This window comes from Zonotrichia albicollis, chromosome 17, assembly GCF_047830755.1.
Source record: "Zonotrichia albicollis isolate bZonAlb1 chromosome 17, bZonAlb1.hap1, whole genome shotgun sequence".
NCBI classification, from domain to species: domain Eukaryota; kingdom Metazoa; phylum Chordata; class Aves; order Passeriformes; family Passerellidae; genus Zonotrichia; species Zonotrichia albicollis.
The window spans coordinates 8,317,324-8,335,894 of NC_133835.1; the positions used below are offsets into that span (position 1 = coordinate 8,317,324).

General features: G+C 55.9%; 1 protein-coding gene across 1 annotated transcript; it reads right to left on the bottom strand.

Annotated features, from left to right (window-relative positions):
• Positions 1 to 77: 77 nt before the first annotated feature.
• On the bottom strand, positions 78 to 18,571 carry DNMT3B (DNA methyltransferase 3 beta). Its single transcript, XM_074553354.1, has 19 exons — positions 18,182 to 18,571; positions 14,565 to 14,691; positions 13,820 to 13,923; positions 12,712 to 12,795; positions 12,006 to 12,194; positions 10,742 to 10,900; positions 9,862 to 9,969; positions 9,076 to 9,217; positions 8,607 to 8,735; positions 8,164 to 8,208; positions 7,722 to 7,801; positions 7,370 to 7,482; positions 6,805 to 6,988; positions 6,480 to 6,564; positions 5,787 to 6,025; positions 5,550 to 5,640; positions 4,812 to 4,960; positions 4,097 to 4,182; positions 78 to 2,997 (listed from the first exon to the last, which is right to left on the bottom strand). The coding sequence occupies exons 1-19, from the start codon at positions 18,284 to 18,286 to the stop codon at positions 2,856 to 2,858; spliced, it is 2,361 nt and encodes a 786-aa protein (XP_074409455.1). The 5' UTR covers positions 18,287 to 18,571; the 3' UTR covers positions 78 to 2,855.

The following is an 18,571-nucleotide window of genomic DNA, read 5'->3' on the forward strand; positions in this document are numbered from 1 at the left end:
CTGGCTGTGCCCCTCCTCCCACTGTGAACCCCCTTTATTTCCCCAATAAGACTGTCCAGCCATACAGAAATACTCGTTTTTAATCAGACATGATAAATGGTAAACTCTCGACATTTTTTTTCCCACATGGAAACCAGTGAAATCATGTGGACAAGGCAGAGTTGCAAATTTCCACACTCCAGGATACAAAAACTGTGAAATGTGTTAAAAATTATACATTTCTCTCATTTTTTAAAGATTGTATAAAAACGCGCAGCATGTTCAACATTAGAAATCCTTAACCTAAAAAAATAGCACCAGGGAGAGTTAAAACCCTTTAAAAAGTATTAAAAAGGAATTTCTGAGATCCCCCTCCCTTAACATTTTATAAACTCAAAATAAAAGGCAGCTCTTACAGGGAAAAACATTTCAAGGAAGACTTGTCTACTACAATTCTCATCAAGAGAGCTTAATGCCAAGACAATTCTCATTCCTCTTTTATCTTTGTTTACTTTCCCCAAGTCCTTTTTTTTTCCCTCATCTATTTGTTTTCCTTTTGATCAGATAGGGAAGGATGTGAGATCTGGAGTATGTAAGATCAGGGATGCCATGGAGTGGAGGGCACGTGTTGGCCCAGTCTGGAGGAATCACCCATCAGAGCAGAGGATGGCTGTCACCCTGAGCCCCTGCACTGATGGGTGTTTGCCCTCATGCCCCATGCTGGGCTCCAAACAGGACTGCAAGGACCTGGGATGAGGAATTAGTGTTGTGGCTGGGCTCCAGCTGGACACAAGGATCACAGATTGGCAAAGAGTCCAAAAGCAGCTGGTGCAGTGCTGGCAGTGCCAAGGCTTCCCAAACACCTCCAGCACGCACAGAACCCACCCTGCCATCTTCCCAGTCCAGGGGATGCTGGTGAGAGGGTGCACCGTGTCCCCAAGCACTTGACAAGCATTGGAGGTGCCAGCAGTGACTTGGACCAGCCTGCTTGGCTTTCCTCAGTTTTCTTAACTAAGGCATGTGGCTTGAACAAGTCACCAAAAATGAAACCCCAAGGAGTTCTCTCATTCCAGCTTAAAACAAGGAAAAAAAACTACCTGGGTTTCCCTTGCTGTTCCCTTGCTTCCCAAGCACAGCCTTGGATTGGAGACTAAGAGAAGATGGTTCTCAGAGCTGGGATGGAAAACTGCACACAAGGGTGGAAAATGGGAGGCTGCTGTCCTCCACCACAAGGACAGGGGTGCCAGAGAGGTAGAAGGAGCTGGGAGAGAAGTTCTTCCCAGTGATGCTGTACAGCACCCTGCAGGAGAGCAGGGCAGCCTGGCATTGCTTGGGTGGAGGGTTGGCCCATGGTTTGAACCTGAATCATTCTGAGAAGGCTCTTCCAGAGCCAGGTGGCAGGTGAACAGCAGAGGTAGGGGAGGACAGAGGGAGCAAGAGGGGAGTAGTTTCAGTGCATTGAAATGTGCATTGGAATTCAGATCCCCAGAGATGCCTGCTGGAACAGTAGCCTGGTGGCTACGGGAAACCTGGCTGAAATGGCCACGGGCACCTGCTGGTCCACAGGCTCAGGGCCCAGGACTTCATGAAAAGCATGACAATCACTCTGGCAAAGCTGGGGAGTAGAGGAAGGCAATCAAAAGTGAATCAGTGGTGGCCACAGGAGCTCCCAGTTTGGGGGCACAGCCCCAGGAGCTCCCAGCGCGCTGCCAGGCTGGGGCTGGGCACACAATCCCACCTGTGTGCACATGGATGGGAGCACAGGGGAGGAGAGGTGCAGCCCCAGAGCCCCCAGCAGTGGCAGTGCTTTCCTGCCTCACTGTCCCATTCCCTGGGCACAGGCAGGAGCAGTGCTGCACTCCTGGTCCCTGCACTCCACCAGTGTTGGGTGGGATTTTCCCTGGATGGAATGCCCTGCCACCACTGCTTGGGTTCATGACATCCTACAAGAGATTTGGGGTGCTGAGATTTGAGGGTGCCATTGACCATTACACTGTCCTTCCTGCTGACATACCACATTCTTTTGGGAAATGGATGCTCCAAGAATATTTTCCTTTACAGACCCTGGAGCCCAAATCCTCCCTGCTCCAGTTACTTGTAAGCTTTCAAACCATTCAGCAGGATTTTAAAATGTAAGGAGAGGTTTTAGATGCTTTAAAAAGGAAGTAGTGAATATTTGTAAACTACAACCAAACATATAAAACAGTATTTCTTTAGTTCTAGCTAGAAAAGTAATTCTATCACCTCACAGTTCAGTTTCAGCTACATTCAGGTCTAGGAATCTCCACATTCTTATGTAATGCCTTAAAGCAGCAACAGACATCAAAACAACAAAATTAAATTTTATCAAAAAAAAATAAAAACAAAAAAGATTTGGTTTCTTGATCCCGTGTTCAGTGTGTAACCTGAGCAGGGTCCCTTACACCTGCTGCTACGGTTTGGGGGTTTTTGGCAGTAACTTCAAGAGGTTTTGTTTGTTTAGGAAAAGCACCAATTCACTGTATAGTTCAGGTTTGCCTGCAGCTCCCCAGCAGCTGCCCGCACACTGGCTGCTCAGCAAGTGGAGACTTCCCAGCTCCAGGCTAAACAGGAATAATGCTCTGGAGGATGAGACTCCCATCTCATCAGCGATGCATAGAGCTTCGTGTGCTGGCTAATTAAAGCTTCGTGTCCATCATTTCCTACTAGGGATCTCTGTTAGTCCCTTTACAGAAGTTGCCCTGCCAGGTTCTTTGGTTACAGACATTCCTCGGCTCTCCCAGGCTGTCCCCGGGGAGGGACAGGCCCTGGCAGCCCGGGGGCCGTGCCCGTCCCTCTCCCGCCACAGCAGCGGTGCTGTGCATCGTTACCAGAGAGACGAGGGGCGCTCCAGTTTGCTATTCACAGGCAAAGTAATCCTTGAGTGGGGAGAAGAGGTGCCGGATGACAGGGACGCTCCACGAGCCCCCCAGCAGCTTCTGGCGCGTCCCGCGGCCCATGTTGGAGACATCCGTGTAGGGCAGGGGGAAGCCAAAGATCCTGCAGAGAGAGGGCAGGTGAGGCAGAGCAGGAATCCCTTCCCCTGGGCAGCACTGCTCCCAGGCCACCCAAACACAGTGAACACCAGGAGTCTCCTGTGAGGGGATTCAGCTCTCCAGCCCCACACAAGCCAAGCAGTTCTGGCTGTGGCTTCCCACCATCCCCAGTGCCCTGCACCTTGTAGGATTTCCTGGCAAGGCTCCTGTGCCTGGGCATCCAGTCTGCCTCGGCTCAGTAGCACCTCTGCATTCATTGCCCCAGGGCTACTCCATGGAGATAGGACTGAGTAGCTCTGAGTCATGGGCTGGGCACTTCCCTTACAATCAGACAGATGAAAGTCCAACATCACAGCCATTTCACATGACAAAGGCTTGGAATTGTTGTTTTACTTTCAAATGCCTTTAGCTCAGTGTTAGCTCCAACAAATGTGGCAATTAAAATATAAGCAAGCAAAAGTATTTAACCCCATTCTCGTGTTTACTGGCCAGAAGCATCCATGATGCAAAACCTTCAGGTTCTGTCACACATATTTGGTGTAATGGACTACTTGTAATTGGATTTATCTGCTCCCAGTCCTTCTGCTGTGTTTTGCCATGAATTCAGGGGGTGAAGCGTGGAGCAGGGTGCACTCATGCTTTGCCACAGCAGCTGCTGGCTGTGGTGTGAGCTCCCCCACAGCACCCACCACAGCCACAGCAGCCACTCAGTTCCCTCCATAAACCCACAACCATGGCACTGTCTGGGGCACAGGGGTGCCATACAGCACCCCACATCTGCCTGGGCCTGACCCCAAAGGCAATCCACATGTGCACCCCCAGCCAGACCCACCAGAGCATCCTGAGCAAGCCCATCACTCCTCCCTCCAAAACCCTCAGGGCCAGGGCAGGGGATGCTGCTACACTTCTCCCCCGCAGTCTCATCATTGCTCATTAGTAAGAGCATTAATTATCATGTGCACATCACTGCAGGGAAGCTGCCCCATGCGGAGCTGTGGCTCCTTGCTCCCAGGAGCTGGGCTTAGAGCCAGGGAGACAAAACCGAATGGGCACTACAAAACAAACCAAAACTACCATGAGAGATGCAAGGACTGACTGGTTACCTGTCCATCCCAGGGAGGTTGCCCCAGAAGTAACGAGCTCTGTGGGCAGCTGATATCTTGATTGCATCAATCATAACTGGGTTACACTGCGAGCCAAAAAGAGGGGAAATAAAAGTTAGAGGAAATGTTGGCTTGATTCTCTCTTGCATGAGCAGCCCTTCCCACTGCACTGCAGGGACTTACAAGTGGTCAGCAAGTCCTGAAAATGTTGTAGCTCCCACAAACCCTGTTTCACACCAAAGAAAAGCCTGGGTGGCCACATGAGCTCCCAGGCCATGCCAGCAGCTATTGACCATCACAGTGTGCCCAGTGCTGGTTCCCATGAACCAGGATCAGCCTTTAATGTGATTTTACACCAGTGGTTCCTGCTGACCCACAACCTATCCTGGCTACCACAGAGTTAAAACTCCTTCCTACTCCCTGACCCCCCTCTCCCTAGAAATAACAGGCATTGCTGGGAACAGATGCTTGTTGCAATGCTGGCAAAACCCCTCCCCCAGAGGACTTGTGCTTGGGCTTGACCTGATGAAAGCCAGAGGGGAGGATCCAGAGCCAAGACTGAATTTGATTCCTTGGCATGTGCACCAGGCAGGGGGTTTTCCTGCATCAGGGCCACAGGAAACCATAGCCAGACCCTCACACCCGGCACACCCTGCACAGCCCAGCAAATGTCACCTGCTCCACGGCCTTTCCCACAGCTGTCAGCAATCCCTACCTCCAGAAACCGGGAAATGTCCCTCTTGTCGTTGATTCTCATGGCCACCACGTTCTCAAACATCCAGAAGAAGGGCCGCTCCTCACCTGCCTTGGGACGGGCGTAGTTGAGCAGGTGGTAGAACTCGAAGAACAGCCTGCCAGTTCCTTCTGTGGGGAAGAAAAGCCCAGCAGCAGGTTGGTGTGATGGTGTTTACAGGGGTCTTAGGATGAGGGAAGAGATGAGAATGTTGACTCCATGTTTCAGAAGGCTCGATTTATTATTTTATGATATATATTACATTAAAACTATACTAAAAGAACAGAAGAAAGGATTTCATCAGAAGGCTAGCTAAGAATAGAAAAGGAATGATAACAAAGGCTTGTGACTGACCGAGACAGTCTGGACAGCTGGGCTGTGATTGGCCATTAATTAGAAACAACTACATGAGACCAATCACAGATCTACCTGTTGCATTCTACAGCAGCAGATAATCATTGTTTACATTTTGTTCTTGAGGCCTCTCAGCTTCTCAGGAGGAAAAATCTTAAGGAAAGGATTTTTCATAAAATATGTCTGTGACAGGTTGGCACCAGCTGGGACTCTGGGGATGGGGTGCCTGGCTGTCCTCCCCACCAAGACGGGTATGGAAACAGCCCATCACCAATACAGCCCAGGGCTGAACCACCACCCTGAAGGTGGCTCCATGGCCAAGGACCATCCCAAGGTATGCAGCCCAGCAGAGCAAAGCAGCCTTACCAAACAGAGCCTTCCTGGTTGGATTGACAAGGGAGACGTCATCACAGGGGCTTCCACCGATGACCAGGTCAAAAGGACCCCACTCCTCAATCTACAGAGAACAGCCAATCCAGACTATTAGGGAATGCCACAGAAATGGGTCTCTCCTCCCCATGGGGCAGGGCACAAACTCATCCCAGTGAGACCCATGCCCCCAGGGTGCCCTGTCCCTCGGGCTCCCACAGCAGCAGAGCTCACATTTCTCTTGGTTATGTTCCTGACATCGCGCACGTAGGTGATGTTGCCCTCAGGCCGCACTTTGCCCGCGGCCATGGGGTTCTCACAGATCTCTGAGGCAATGTACTTCTCCACCTGGATGCCCAAGTCCTTCAGCACCGTGTACCCTGCCAACGGACAGAGGTCTGAGGTGGCACTGCTCTCTTTAGCCTCCAAGTCTCCCTCGTCAGCACCGCTCGATGTGGCCGCTCCTGGATGTCCTAGGTGGGTGTAGTCAAACAGCACTTCAGGTTGAGTCAACTTTTATTTGACCCATTCCTCCAGGCAGGTTTGCTCCCAGAAAGGAGAATGCCAGAGCTGAGTGAACTGAGCCAAACCAGAGTACAGGTTACTGGTGTCCCCACAGCTCTGGCTTCTCAAGGGAACCAGCCACTCCAGATCACACTTGGCACAGCAGGAACACCTGTGTGAGGTGCCCACACATGCCCTCTCCTCCATCCCTTCCCCTTCCATGCCCTCCCTCCATCCCTCCTTTCCTCAACCCTCTCCAGCAGGAAAGGGAGGCCCTGCCCTCATCCCTTTTCTGGTGGGCATCTCCCGCTTTCACCCCCTCCTCCCCACCAAGCTTTTAGAGACAGATTTGAGCCCACAGAGTGATTCATCCCCAATGCCCAGTGCTAAGAGCTGCCTAGCAGTGCTTCCCTACTGCCTCACCTGTTGTCACCCCATCGAACAACGAGAGCACTCGAATTGGTCTCCTCTTCGCTGGAGGAACTGTTGGGTAGATTTTGGGTGCAGCCTGCAATGGAGACAGCCATGAAGCCCCAGCCCTGGCAGTGCTGCATTGTCCCATTAGGCTCTGAATGCAGCACCTCCACCTTCAAGAAAGCATCTGCAGGACCAAGAGTCTGGCACCCTTGGAAAGGCTGGGTGAACAAGACCAAGGCAGAAGGAAGAGGAAATCCAGGTAGCTCACCCTGCCCTCAGTGACCCTCTTCCCCACATCCCAGCACATCAGGCTCCCTGCCCCAGCCCTTACATATTCCTGTCCCTTGTCACTGGTGAAGAAGTCCTGCAGGCGAGCGTTCCAGTCCTGCCGGCGCTGCAGCACGCCACGGCTCTGCTGGGGCTGGCACATGTAGCAGTTCCAGGGCTCCTGCTCCTTCACTCTGGCTGACGTCCCTCGGCCCACCAGCACGTCCAGACACTCCACACAGAAGCACCTGCCCAAACCACAACAGCTTGTGCTTGTCACCCCAGCAACCCCTTTGGGTCACCCCAGCTTCTCCTGGAGTCTCCCCTGCCATGGATCAGAGCCCCACCATTTTACAGGATTATTTTCCAGGCAGTACCCTGGTTTTTAGGGCTGCTAACACCAGCTGGTGACCAAGGCATGGGTAAGTCTCCTGCCAACCTCCACAGGGTGTATTCAGGTGATACCTGGCTCAGTAAGGGTAGGTGGACTGTGTCACAATATGTTTCATGGCAGCAAACTGAGGAGAAGCACAGCCCCTTCCCAGGCTCATGGAGGATGACCCTGCTTCCTGCAGCTCCCTGGGAATGATGCCAGGCCCTCAGCCCAGGAGCAGAGACATGGGGCTCACCTGCAGCAGCTGGCATTGCTGCAGAGCAGCAGCTCCTTGCCTGCGCAGCAGACGGTGCAGTAGGACTGGTACCCATCTTCATCATACATGTAGAAGTACTCCAGGAATCTATCCTAGCAAAAGGACATCGGGAGCAGAGAAGGACAGAGGATCAGGATCCGTGCTCAGACGGTGGCAAACACAGCTTTGCTCCATTCCCAGTACACACCGAGATTTTGGAGATGCAGTGTTCCAGTGTTTCAAGGTGGTGAGGACACATTGAGGGACAGCCCCTCAGTGTGGGGGACACAGCATGGCCAGCCCCATCCTCTGGCCCCAGGCTCCCGCTCAGCCCCAGCACAGCAGCACTTACCCTGCATGTCTGGCAAAGGCCCCCCTTGAACAGTGGGTGGAAAGTGGCCGGGTTCCTCCTCCCGCAGGACAAACAGCTATCTGTGGGACAGAGAGACAGAGCTGTGCTCACCCAGGGCAGGTCCCCCTTACACCCCACCACAGGCTGCAGAGGCTGGAGCCATGTCAGGATAAAGCCTGCACTCAGAACTGCACCCAAATGGGGCCTGCCCTTGAAACTGCATCCAGATGTGGCTGTGGCTCCCATGGAGGACCTGCTCAGCACCCCATCCACCTCAGCACCCTGAGCACCCTGTCCCCCTGAGCACTCCATCCCTCTCAGCATCCTGTCACTCTCAGCACCCTGCACTCACAGCACTTTCCCCCCTCCTACATGGTGCAGTTGAAAAGGGCACCCCCAGCACCTCACACCTCTTCCAAGGAGAGACAGGGCCAGCGTTTACCTTCCAGGTTCCCGCTGTTGTTCGTAACGTCAGAAACCATTTGCTCTTTATAAATTTGAAAAGAAAAAGAAAAAAAAAGACATTATCATTCCTTGTGTTACAAACTCTAAATGCACTCTGCTTACAGGTGCCTTATTTCTTGCGTTAGAACTACTCCAGCTTCGCTGAGAGATTTTGGTGCAAAGCTCCATCCTTTCATTGATGGAGATATTGGAGCTCAGTGTAGCAGCACATGCTCCAAGCTGGTGGGGCCCAGCCCATGTCTTGCAGTTGTGTTTGCTGGTGTCTTCTAAGGCACAAGTCAGCACCACCAGACCTTCTGCCTTCAGAAACCAGGCTCATGGCTCCTGGGAAGAGCCAAGCCCTTTGCCAGAATGGTTTCCCAGTGCTCTTGGGGAGCACAGCCCAGGCCAAGCCACTCCCCAGCTCTCTCTGTTGGTTACCTCGGGTCTGGTCCTCTTCCACACGCTGCTCCTTGCTGCTGTTGCAGGGGTAGGTCTTCAGCCTCTTGGTGGGGGGACACTGCTCAAGGGACACCACCTCCTCTGTGCCATTCCTCAGCACCCCATTCTCTGCAAGGAAAAGGAACCTCCTTAGGGACAAGCCTCCAAGCCTCAGGACTGGCCCAGGGCACCACCTGCCAAGCCCTGCCAGGTCTCACCCCAGCCACAGCAGGACCTCTCCTGGCCACCCAGATCCTCACACAGGGCACAAGGCTCTGCCAGGTGTGATTTCCATGGGGCTTGGAGGGTTCTTTGCTCCAGCTTTTCGCAGTGCCACTGAGGGTCCCAGTGAGAAGCCCCAGGATCCCCCTGGGACTGGACTGGCATGGCCACAGCACAGGGTGAACAGGCTCAGCCACTGCCCATGCCAGCCCCCACCAGCCCCAGGCAGCTGATGGCACCGCCTCACCTGAGCCTTTGGGTGGCCGCAGTCCCTTGAGCCCCAGGGGCTTGAAGCCAGTGATTGCCCAGTCGATCATGGGCTTCAGCTGCTCCTCCAGAGACTCCCTGGGGCCTGTTGTAAACGTCTTCCCCGACCGGCTCCGGGCCACCTGAGGAGCATGGGCAGCAGGGGACAGGGGGACAGGGTGGTCACAGCCCCGGGCCCTCTCCCCACCCAGCACACACACACACACACACACACACACACACACACACACACACACACACGGCTTAGTGGCCCTGGGATGGTGGCAGCTGATGGATTCCCACTCTGGGTGTGCCCTTGGCCACAGCCCCGTGCCTCCATCCCTGCAATGACCCCATCTGTCCTCCACCAGCCCCAATGGAGCCAGAAGCGGGGACAGCCCAGCCAAAGCGCTTGCCCAGATTCTGCTCCCATGACAAGTGGCAAGAAGAAAATGCAGAAGAGGTGCCTGTGGGTCTGCACTTCAAAGGGCATCCTGCACTGCCCTGGGACACCTCTGGCCAGCCTGGCACTGCCCTGCTGCCATGATGCTGCCACGTCCAAGCCCTCACAGGGAGTCTGGCCTGGAGTTCTGGAGCAGTGAGACCCTGGAGCAGCAGCAGCTACCCCCAAACCCTCAGGATAAGCAGAGCCTGGCCCCACAGCTGCACTTGGAAACAATCTCAGCAGTGAAAGGAGGGTTTTGCTGCATCCTATCCCACTGGCCCTCCAGCCCAGCTGGTTCATCTGGCACCTCCTCACCCACCCCCACCCACCCCTGGTGGTTACCTCCAGAGCGTGGTAAATGGCACGGCGGTAGGACACCAGCTTGTTGAACGTGGAGGAATTGAAATGCTGCCTGAAGGCCATCAGTCCCACCAGTTTGTCTGCAGAAACCTGGGAGAGAGCACCAAGATCTCAGCTGTGAGATGGGAATGCCCTGCTGGGCCATATCCCCCCAGCACTGTGCAGTCCCCAGCTGCAGCACTGTGGCCACAGGAGGAGCCTGGTGAGCAGCAGCGTGACAAGGACGGGTGGGTTGCACCCTCTGCCGGCACTGCTGGTGTGACACCAGCACAGCACCTCCTCCCTCCTGCCTGCAGCATGGGAGGGGTTGGTATCGTCCCTGGATATAGGAAATATCCTTGTTGGATATAGGAAAAGGTCATGGTTGGGCACTAGAACACACACCCCAGAGATCTGGTCATGGCAGGAGCCTGACAGAGATCAAGGAGTGTTTGGATGACACTTTCGGGCATATAGTGGGATTTTGGAGCTGTCCTGTGCAGGGAAGGAGTGTGACTCAAAGATCTTTGTGGGTCCCTTCCAACTCAGGATACCCTGAGAGGCTGTGTGAGGGGCTCTGAGGGGACATCCCTCCCCAGGCAGGGAGTGACAGGGAAAGCTCTGGAGCATGGACAAAACGCTGTGAAGTGGCCAGGCAGATGTTCCCATGTCTGGATGCTGTCACCAACCTACCAGTGATTAGTTACAGACACCAGAGCCATGAGAACCTGCCAGGGCCTGGCCATGCTTAACACTGGGAGGGAAGGCCTGGGAGGCTGAAGGAGCACATCCACCCCTCACAGCCAGCCTCGGGAGTGGGGCAGAAACGTGCAGGGAGGGTGTTTTGGGCTGGGCCAAAACAAGAGTCCAAGTTCTCTCTTACCTCAGAGAACTTCCCGTCTCCAAACCACTGCACCCAGCGCATGCCCGACACGGCCTGGCGCTTGGCCGTGGCTCTGTGGGACACGACGATCGCAGGCCACCAGGAAAAACCTTTGATCTTCCCCCAGACAAGCTCCCCAATTCCAAACTCCTTCCCATCCTAAAAGCACAACACAACAGATCAGCCAAAACTCCCCATTTTATCTGGGCAGCAGGGCAGGAGAGCCCTGGAGCACAGGGGACAGCCCTGGTATGTCACCACACGTGTCACACACATAGAACCTCAGTGCAGTGATCTCCAAAAACTGCAACCCCTCCCTCAAGCACAGGGCCAAGCCATTTCCCCTGGCAGCCCGGCATCCCAGCCCTGATCCATACTGAAGCTTGGTGGGGAGGCCTGTGTGTGCCAGGCAATGCTGAGCCCGTGTCTGGCACACAGCGTGGTGCGTGCTCCGTCCTGCACAGCCCACCTGGCACCGGCCCCGTGCGTGTCCACTCCTGCCTGCCCTGCCAGGGTCTCTGCAAACACAGGGAGCCGTGCACCAAGGCTGTTCCCTGGGTGCCCTCAGCAGATGAGGCTCATCCACGGCACAGGGCAGCCCCTTCCAGGGCTAAAAGCTCAGCCTGTGTTGTGCGGCTGCACCCCAGGGAGAAGACACCCACCCACCCTCCTCTTGTGCCTGCTGGGGAGAGCAGGACATGTGGCAGAGCAAAAAAACAGAAGGAAAAAAGAGCCAAGAATTGTGGTGTGACCCATCACAGGCCACACTGGGTGCTGTGCACAGCAAGGAACCTCACACGGAGAAAAGTCACCTCTCTGCCTGCAGAGCCCTCCTTCCCAGCTTTGTTCTGCAATTACGTACTTAATTATGCAGCAAGATGCAATTGCCCAATTCCTGCAAGTCTGGGGCCCTGCCCTGCGGCCCACAGGCACCAAATCCTGCTCTGCAGCCCCAGCAGCTTCAGTTCTCTCCGGCATCCCCGACAGAAATGTTTTCTGCACATGCAAGTGCCTGTCTGAGCAGGGCACGGCACACTCATGTGTGTCTCAGGGGGCCCACGTGTGGCACAAGTGGCAGATTGGCAGTGCTGGTCCCCAAAGCATCCAAGCCTCATGGATGGAGACAGCCTGGCACCACCAGGCATGCAGGGAAGGGTGGGCAGGAGAAACTGAGGTTTCCAAGTTTGTTTTGGAACAAGTCACAGAGGTTCATCCTTGTCCCACACCACCCTGGGTGCAGGAGCAGAGCTCAGCCCCTCCATACCTGGTACTCCAGTGCCATGCCCATGTCTCCGCTCTCTGCCTCCTCAGCCCCCAGGTCAGCAGAGCCGTTCTGGCCCTCCTGGGAGCTGCTCCCCGAGAGTGTGCTGCTGCTCTGGGATGAGTCCTGCGAGTCCTCCTCCGTCAGGTCGATGGTCATGGGCGTGGGCACAGCAGAGCGACGCCTGGAGCTCTGCATGGCAGAGACAGAGGAGTGTGAGTGCAGCAGGAGAGGGACAGGGGGAGCAGAGACCTGCCCCACATCACCCCCATTCCCCACATCACCCCCATTCTCCACATCACCCCCATTCCCCACATCACCCCCATTCCCCACATCACCCCAGCCCTGCAGTGGGAACCAGAGAGGGGGAGCCAGGGAGTGAGGGCACCACTGCAGCCTTTAATAGAGAGGAGAGCCCTTAATGGGGACATTTCCAGGACATTTGCTCTGCTTTTACCTGTCAGACCCAGACCAAATGGTGCACCTCTGCCCCCTCCCATTTTGCTGTCCCAAATCCACCCCAGGGCACTCAATGCACCCAGTTTATAGCAGAGGCAAAATACAGCACAAACACACCCCTTCACAGGGGAAACTGAGGCACAGGGAGGCTGCACCATCTCTGAAGTCAGCTGCCAGGGCACAGGAGCAGTGCAGGTCCCTGGAGGCCAAGGGGAGCCCCAGGGGAGCCCTGGCCCTGGCAAACCCTCACCCGCAGGGGCGTTGGCAGCTCCCTGAGAGGCTCCACGCTGCGGGCTGGGTCCTTGAGCCGCGTCTCCTGCCGGGTCCGCCCTGCCTGCAACAGGAGGCACAGGGTGGGCACCTGCCTGAGGCTGCTCTGCCCCCAGCCCTGCCCCAGGGCTGCACCTGCTACCCAAACACCCTGCCACAGTCTGTGCCTCATGGGGCTGAGCACCACAGGCCATGCCCTGGGAAAGGTGAGAGGGGACAGATGGACGCTGGAGGCGCCTTTGGGCAACTTTGTGCTCCACAGCGTCTCTGCAAGGCTCAGAAGCCTCACTGCTGCAGCCCACTGCAGCCAGCATGACAAAGAGCAGGAGCCACAGCTGGGAGGACTGGGATGCCAGGAGAAGCACAGACCACAGCAGGCATGGACCCACTTACACACCCTGGACGCCCTTACACTCCCATGGTTGCTCTTCCCCACAGCAGCCCTGCAGCAGCACCCAGGGCAGCCTTTCCCTGGTGGTCAGAGTTACAGTCCAGCCCAGACCTGCTGCCGGCATCCAGCACAACAGAGATTCAAAATTAAATGAGGTTTTCCCATGAAGAGCCCCCAAACTAAACAGTGGGAAAGATCAATTTTCACCCACTGGATTTATGGCTCTTTCTTTTGGAAGCTGCCTCATCTCAGGCAGATCTCCAACCTTGGGTTTTAATTCTAACTCAAAACAATAAAACCAGAAGGCAAAAATGCTTCCAGACCCTGGAGGTTTGTCAACCTAATCAACAAAAGAGGGTGGGTGAAATTGGGGTCCAGCTCACCCCAACAGTGGGAGCCATGAGATGCTTCAGTGTTTCAATACAGCCAAGACTTCAAAGAAAATATCAGCATATTTTATTAGGCTGCTGCAACATGCAATGGGCATTGCTGCATCCCACACCACCCCCTCCTACTGCTGTATCATGAGAAGCAGGAATTTAAAAATTAAAACATTACGCTGTGGGTATTGCATTCATCACTGGACTGTTCCTCTGGCACTGAGCACTAGAGAAGCTCAGAGGGAAAGATGAGGATCCTGGCACCAGATGCCACCCAAAAACACAGCCCCCAAAAAGCACCCTCGGTGTTCACTTACTCTCTGCACTGGCAGATCCAGTGGCCAGGCCAGGTCCCCCTTGGAGAGGTCTCCATTGCTCTCCTTCTCCTTCTTCAGGGGCAGCAGCCCCAGGCCCCTGGAACCTGTGCAGAGACAAGACAGAGCAGCCTCAGGCTCTGCAAGCCCACCTGTCCCTGCATGCCCCAGCCTCCCACTGCTCCCACATCACAAACTGGAGACACCAAAAGCTCATCTAAGAGAAATGTCGCTGGGGGCAGAGACAAGTGGTGTCCCCAGGGCTCCCACTGGGGCACCACAGCCCCAGATCACCCACCTGTCCCTAAAACTGGGAGGGACTAGCACCAAGCTTGGGGACATTCTTATCTACTCCCTTGTTCCTGAAAGCTCAGAGGCACAAGGAGGCCACATGCCAGCTCTTCTGGGCTTGTCACCAGGTCATTTAAAGCAGGACCTTGTGATCCCAAGAGGTGGGATTTGGGAACCCTGACTGGAGAATCTCAGGAGCAGCAATGCAGCCCCTCAGGCTGGAGGGGTTCCCCTGCTTTCCTCACTCCATGGGGGTTAAACTATTGAGGGGCAGAGCCAGCATCCTAATGTGGCACCCATTCCCACAACCACAGCATGGCCTGGGTGTGCTCCTGGATCACAGAAATCCAGTGGGGTCATGGGGGACTCTGGGCACAGAGCAAGGCCTGGGACAGAGGCTGTGACATCCCAACCCTGTGCACCCTGGAGCACTCTGGGCTCAGCCTGTGACCCTCACCTGGAGTGCTGGGCTTCCCATTGGCCTCCAGGACAACGCCAGGTGCTTTGTCCCCGTTGATGAGGATCAGCTTTGTCCTACAGTCTGCCTCATCCTGCCCGTGGCTCTTCTCCTTTTTCATGGTCGCCTGTAGAAGCCAGAACAGAAAGGAAATTCAGCTGTGCAAGGAAGCCCCAGGGAGGGCAGAGCAGACAGACTGAGATCCTTGAGCCAGTTTTTTTGTGCCCTTAGCAGAGAGGTTTTACTGGAGATGCAACTAAAGTCCTGGGAAATAAACAGCACTTGCATATAAATGTGGTGGCCCTAAAGGTCAACCAGCTCCATCTAAAAAGGTCCCAGAAGCAACCCACTTATCCTTAGGGAACACCAGGTTTTGCCCCAACATCTGTATGCTGGCTCGGAGCTGTCGAGCCCCAGCTCGCTCTGACAGACCCTGTCTGGAGGGGAGCTGCACTTCCAGACAGGGCCACCCTGAAACCAGGGGCCAGCCCACCCCCGGGGCCAGCCCACCCTGGGGCCACCAGCCTCCTGTGTTCCAGCTGCCCAGCACGCCCAGAGGCGGGTGGGCTGTTCCTCAGCAGTAGGACAGGCAGGCACAGCCCGCCATGGGGGGCAAAGTCCTGGAGCCTGCATTAAACTCTCTCCGAGGGAGAAAACTCCTCCTGCCCCTGCTCCTGGCCTCAGCTGCCCTGCCCCAGGGTGAAGGGGCAGAGCAGGGGGCTCTGCATGCTGGCAGCCCCTGCCCTGCTGTCCCTGCAGAGCTGGGGCTCTGCTGCCTTCCCTTGGGTGCCCTCCCTGGCTCCTGTTTCCCGAAGTGGAAGCTCCCAGCTCTCCCAGAGGCACCCGGATGCCATGAACTGCTGCCTCACTGCCGGGCTGTGGGTCTGTGCTGCAACTTGCCTCTCCAGCAGCACAGTCATTTCAGCAGCACGTAACTCAAGAGCTGAGAAGCTTGCAGGGCTTTGCCCACCTACAGCCCTGTTAGGAAGCCAAAGGAACACCCCCCTCAGTCCCAGAGAGACCCCAACTCCAGCCCACCACCCCTTCTGTGTCACTCTCATTCTGCGTCGCCTCCAACCACTGCCCTAACAATTGAGATCTCTGCTTTGAAATGATCTGTCAGCACCTCCAACAAACAAAGACCAGTTGGGGTTTGATGTTTTGGACGCAGAGGACAGAGTTAAAAACCTGGTAATGCTCAAACACAAAGGAAAGCAGGTGTCCAGCACCCACCTCCACAGGGAGAAACCTCGGTGCACACACTGCCTCCCCCCTGGACAAAGGGAGGAGAGGAACGGCACCAGACACTGCAAACCCCCCACAGCTGTGTGCAGAAATCCCTGTGCTGCAGCACATCTGCTCCAGACCCAGCAAACAATTCCTGGGAGCTGCCCAGACTCGCCGCCTGCCCCCGGCCCAGGCGGATGGTCCCACATGGCCCCGGATGCTCCAGGATGCAGAATCCACCACGGCACAGCACAGCCAGGTCAGGGCCAGCTCCTCCTGCTCTGCTCCCCCTCCCCAGCCCGCAGTGCTGCAGAGCAGCAGCAGCCAGGCCTGGCAGCAATGCTGCCACCAAAACCAGCAAAACTCACCAAAAAGTGAATCTCCCTTGGGAATCCCTACAGGGAGGCTGCCCTCCCAGCATGAGGGTGATCTGAACCACAGGGTACAAGAAGATGGAGCTGCATGAGGCAGGTAAGATTCAGGGAGGACAGAAACAGGCAAGGATGTCTCCCAGGCCCTCTCAAACATCTGCACCCACAAAACTCCACTGGGACTCTCAGACGACCTCTGCATTAATTCCTTTGTCAGGAACCTGAGTCCAGGAAGTTCAAACTTGCACTTCAAAATGGCTTTTCCTTCCTCAGCCCCAGACTGCCTTATGTCCAGCACACCAGGCAAGGGAGTGCTGTCAGCCCAGCACTGGGGAGGTGAAGGGCTGAGGTGACACAGTGACCAGGTCTTGTCAGGACTCAACACCTGATGTCCTTTGCTTAGGGAGCTCCCACATGGCCTTTATTCCAGTTATAAAGTGGGGAAAAAAGGGTTATATCCCTTTGGAAGGAACTGCTTGCTTGCAGAGCAGAGAGCCACAGGTCACAGCTCTGTGTGTCCATGGCACGGCCACAGGCCCTGCCGTGAGCACAGGCACGTCAGCTCCCTGCTTGGTTCCCTGCTTGCTCTGTGCCCTTCTCAGCTGCACTGCCCAGGATCACCTGAGGACATCACCACCATCCTCTGACGGGAAAGGGAACAGCAGACCATGGCATAAACTGCTCATTAAAGTGCCTCTCCCAAAATCCTAAACCTATGCAGCAGGACTGCAATTCCCTCCCCTTCTCCTGCTGTTTGCACCAAGTGGTGAAGGCACAGGAGCCCATCCTGCTGCCCATTGACTACCCAGGGTCCCCTGCAGGAGCCACATCCTTGTGAGCTCAGCCCCTCCTGCTCCCGAGGAAGGCTTGGCTCTTTGTCCTCGCCTCTCCTCGCAAAAACACACCAGCATGTGCACTCAGGGCATTAATAATCAGAAACAGAGCACTGCCCTCACATGGGCTGGCTCTGGGGAGACCAACCCTGCCGTGTTTGCACTGCCCAGCGCCCTGCAAACACAGTCATGCACTCCATGTGGAGATGGGAATCCATGAGGAGGCAAATAATGCACAATTCCAGCTCCACGGCCCAAAGCTCCCCCAGAGCCCGGCACCAGCATCAGCCCCGGCACTGCCTGGTGACCAGGACGTGTCCTGCAGCCAAATCCCACCCGAGAAGACAATGAACCCGCTGACTCCACAGCCCGCCCTCATTTTGCAATACCAGCTTCTTTAAGATTTGCCAAACTGGTTAAAGACCATGCCACAGCATTAACTGCTTAGAGAGAATTCTGGTCCCTGTCTGGCCAGGACTGCTGGCCACGCTGGTGTGGGCAGAGCGGGCAGAGTGGGCAGGATGGCTGGGCTCACCTGGCAGAGAGGGCAGGGTGGGCAGAGCTCACCTGGCCGGGCCGTGCTCTGGACTGGACCCCTGCCCCTGCTCCCGGGGCTGCTCCTCCAGCCCGGCCCAGGCCGGTTTCAGTTTTCCTTACTGAGAAAAGAGGCCGCCCTGTTATCAGGTGCATGTCCCCAGGAGGTGGGGAGGTTTCGGACTTTGCCTCCAGACAGGGGCATGCATATCAAAAGGCTGGAGGGAAGCTTTACCCATGGCTGGGATGGAGCCATCGCCCAAGCCCTGTTTGAATAACAAAAAGAAATAAAGGACCCTAATGGCCGGGCTGGCTCTGGACTGTGGCGCACACTAATGGCCTTTAAAAGTCTCCCCAAACCGAACATTTCACTCTAATCCTGGGAAGAAAGGAGTTGCTGGGTTGGCAGTTCCGTAAGAAAGGCGCCGATTTCGCAGATGTGCTCGTTGGGAAGGGCAGGGGGCGAAGGGCAGGCTCCCCCTGCCCGCTTCCTGTGCCTGGCCTCTCTGCTCTCCCGCTCCGGCACTTCCCTCCATTTCCCCCGGTTTCCTCCTGCCCCGCTCCGCTCCCCCCGCAGCCCCCGGCGCCCACCCCGGCTCTCCCCGCTGCCTCGCAGCAAAGCTGGGTTAAAGAAAAGAAACAAAACACGAACCGGCCCCTCCTCTCCCAGCGCAGACCAGGCTGGAGACGTCTCCCGGACAGCCACCATCCCCGCCAACCGCTGCGGCAGCGGCTCCGGGCTCTTTACCATGTTCATCCCGCTGGGATCCCGCCGAGCCCCGCGCCTGGGGCAGGGGCTGCGGGCACGGCTGGAGGCTCGGGGGGCTCGGGGGGCTCTGGTGCACAGGTGAGGCCCGCTCGGAGGTGCCCAGGCTTCTGTCCGGAGTCGTCACCGCTTCATTCTCCCCCTGAACAAGAGGACCAAAGATGACAATGACACCTCGCTTGTCCCCATGGCCGCCCATCGAGCCCCAGAGGTGGGGCTGGGATACCCGGTCTCACTCCTCCTCAGCTGATTAAAAATTTGGAAACTGAGGCAGCA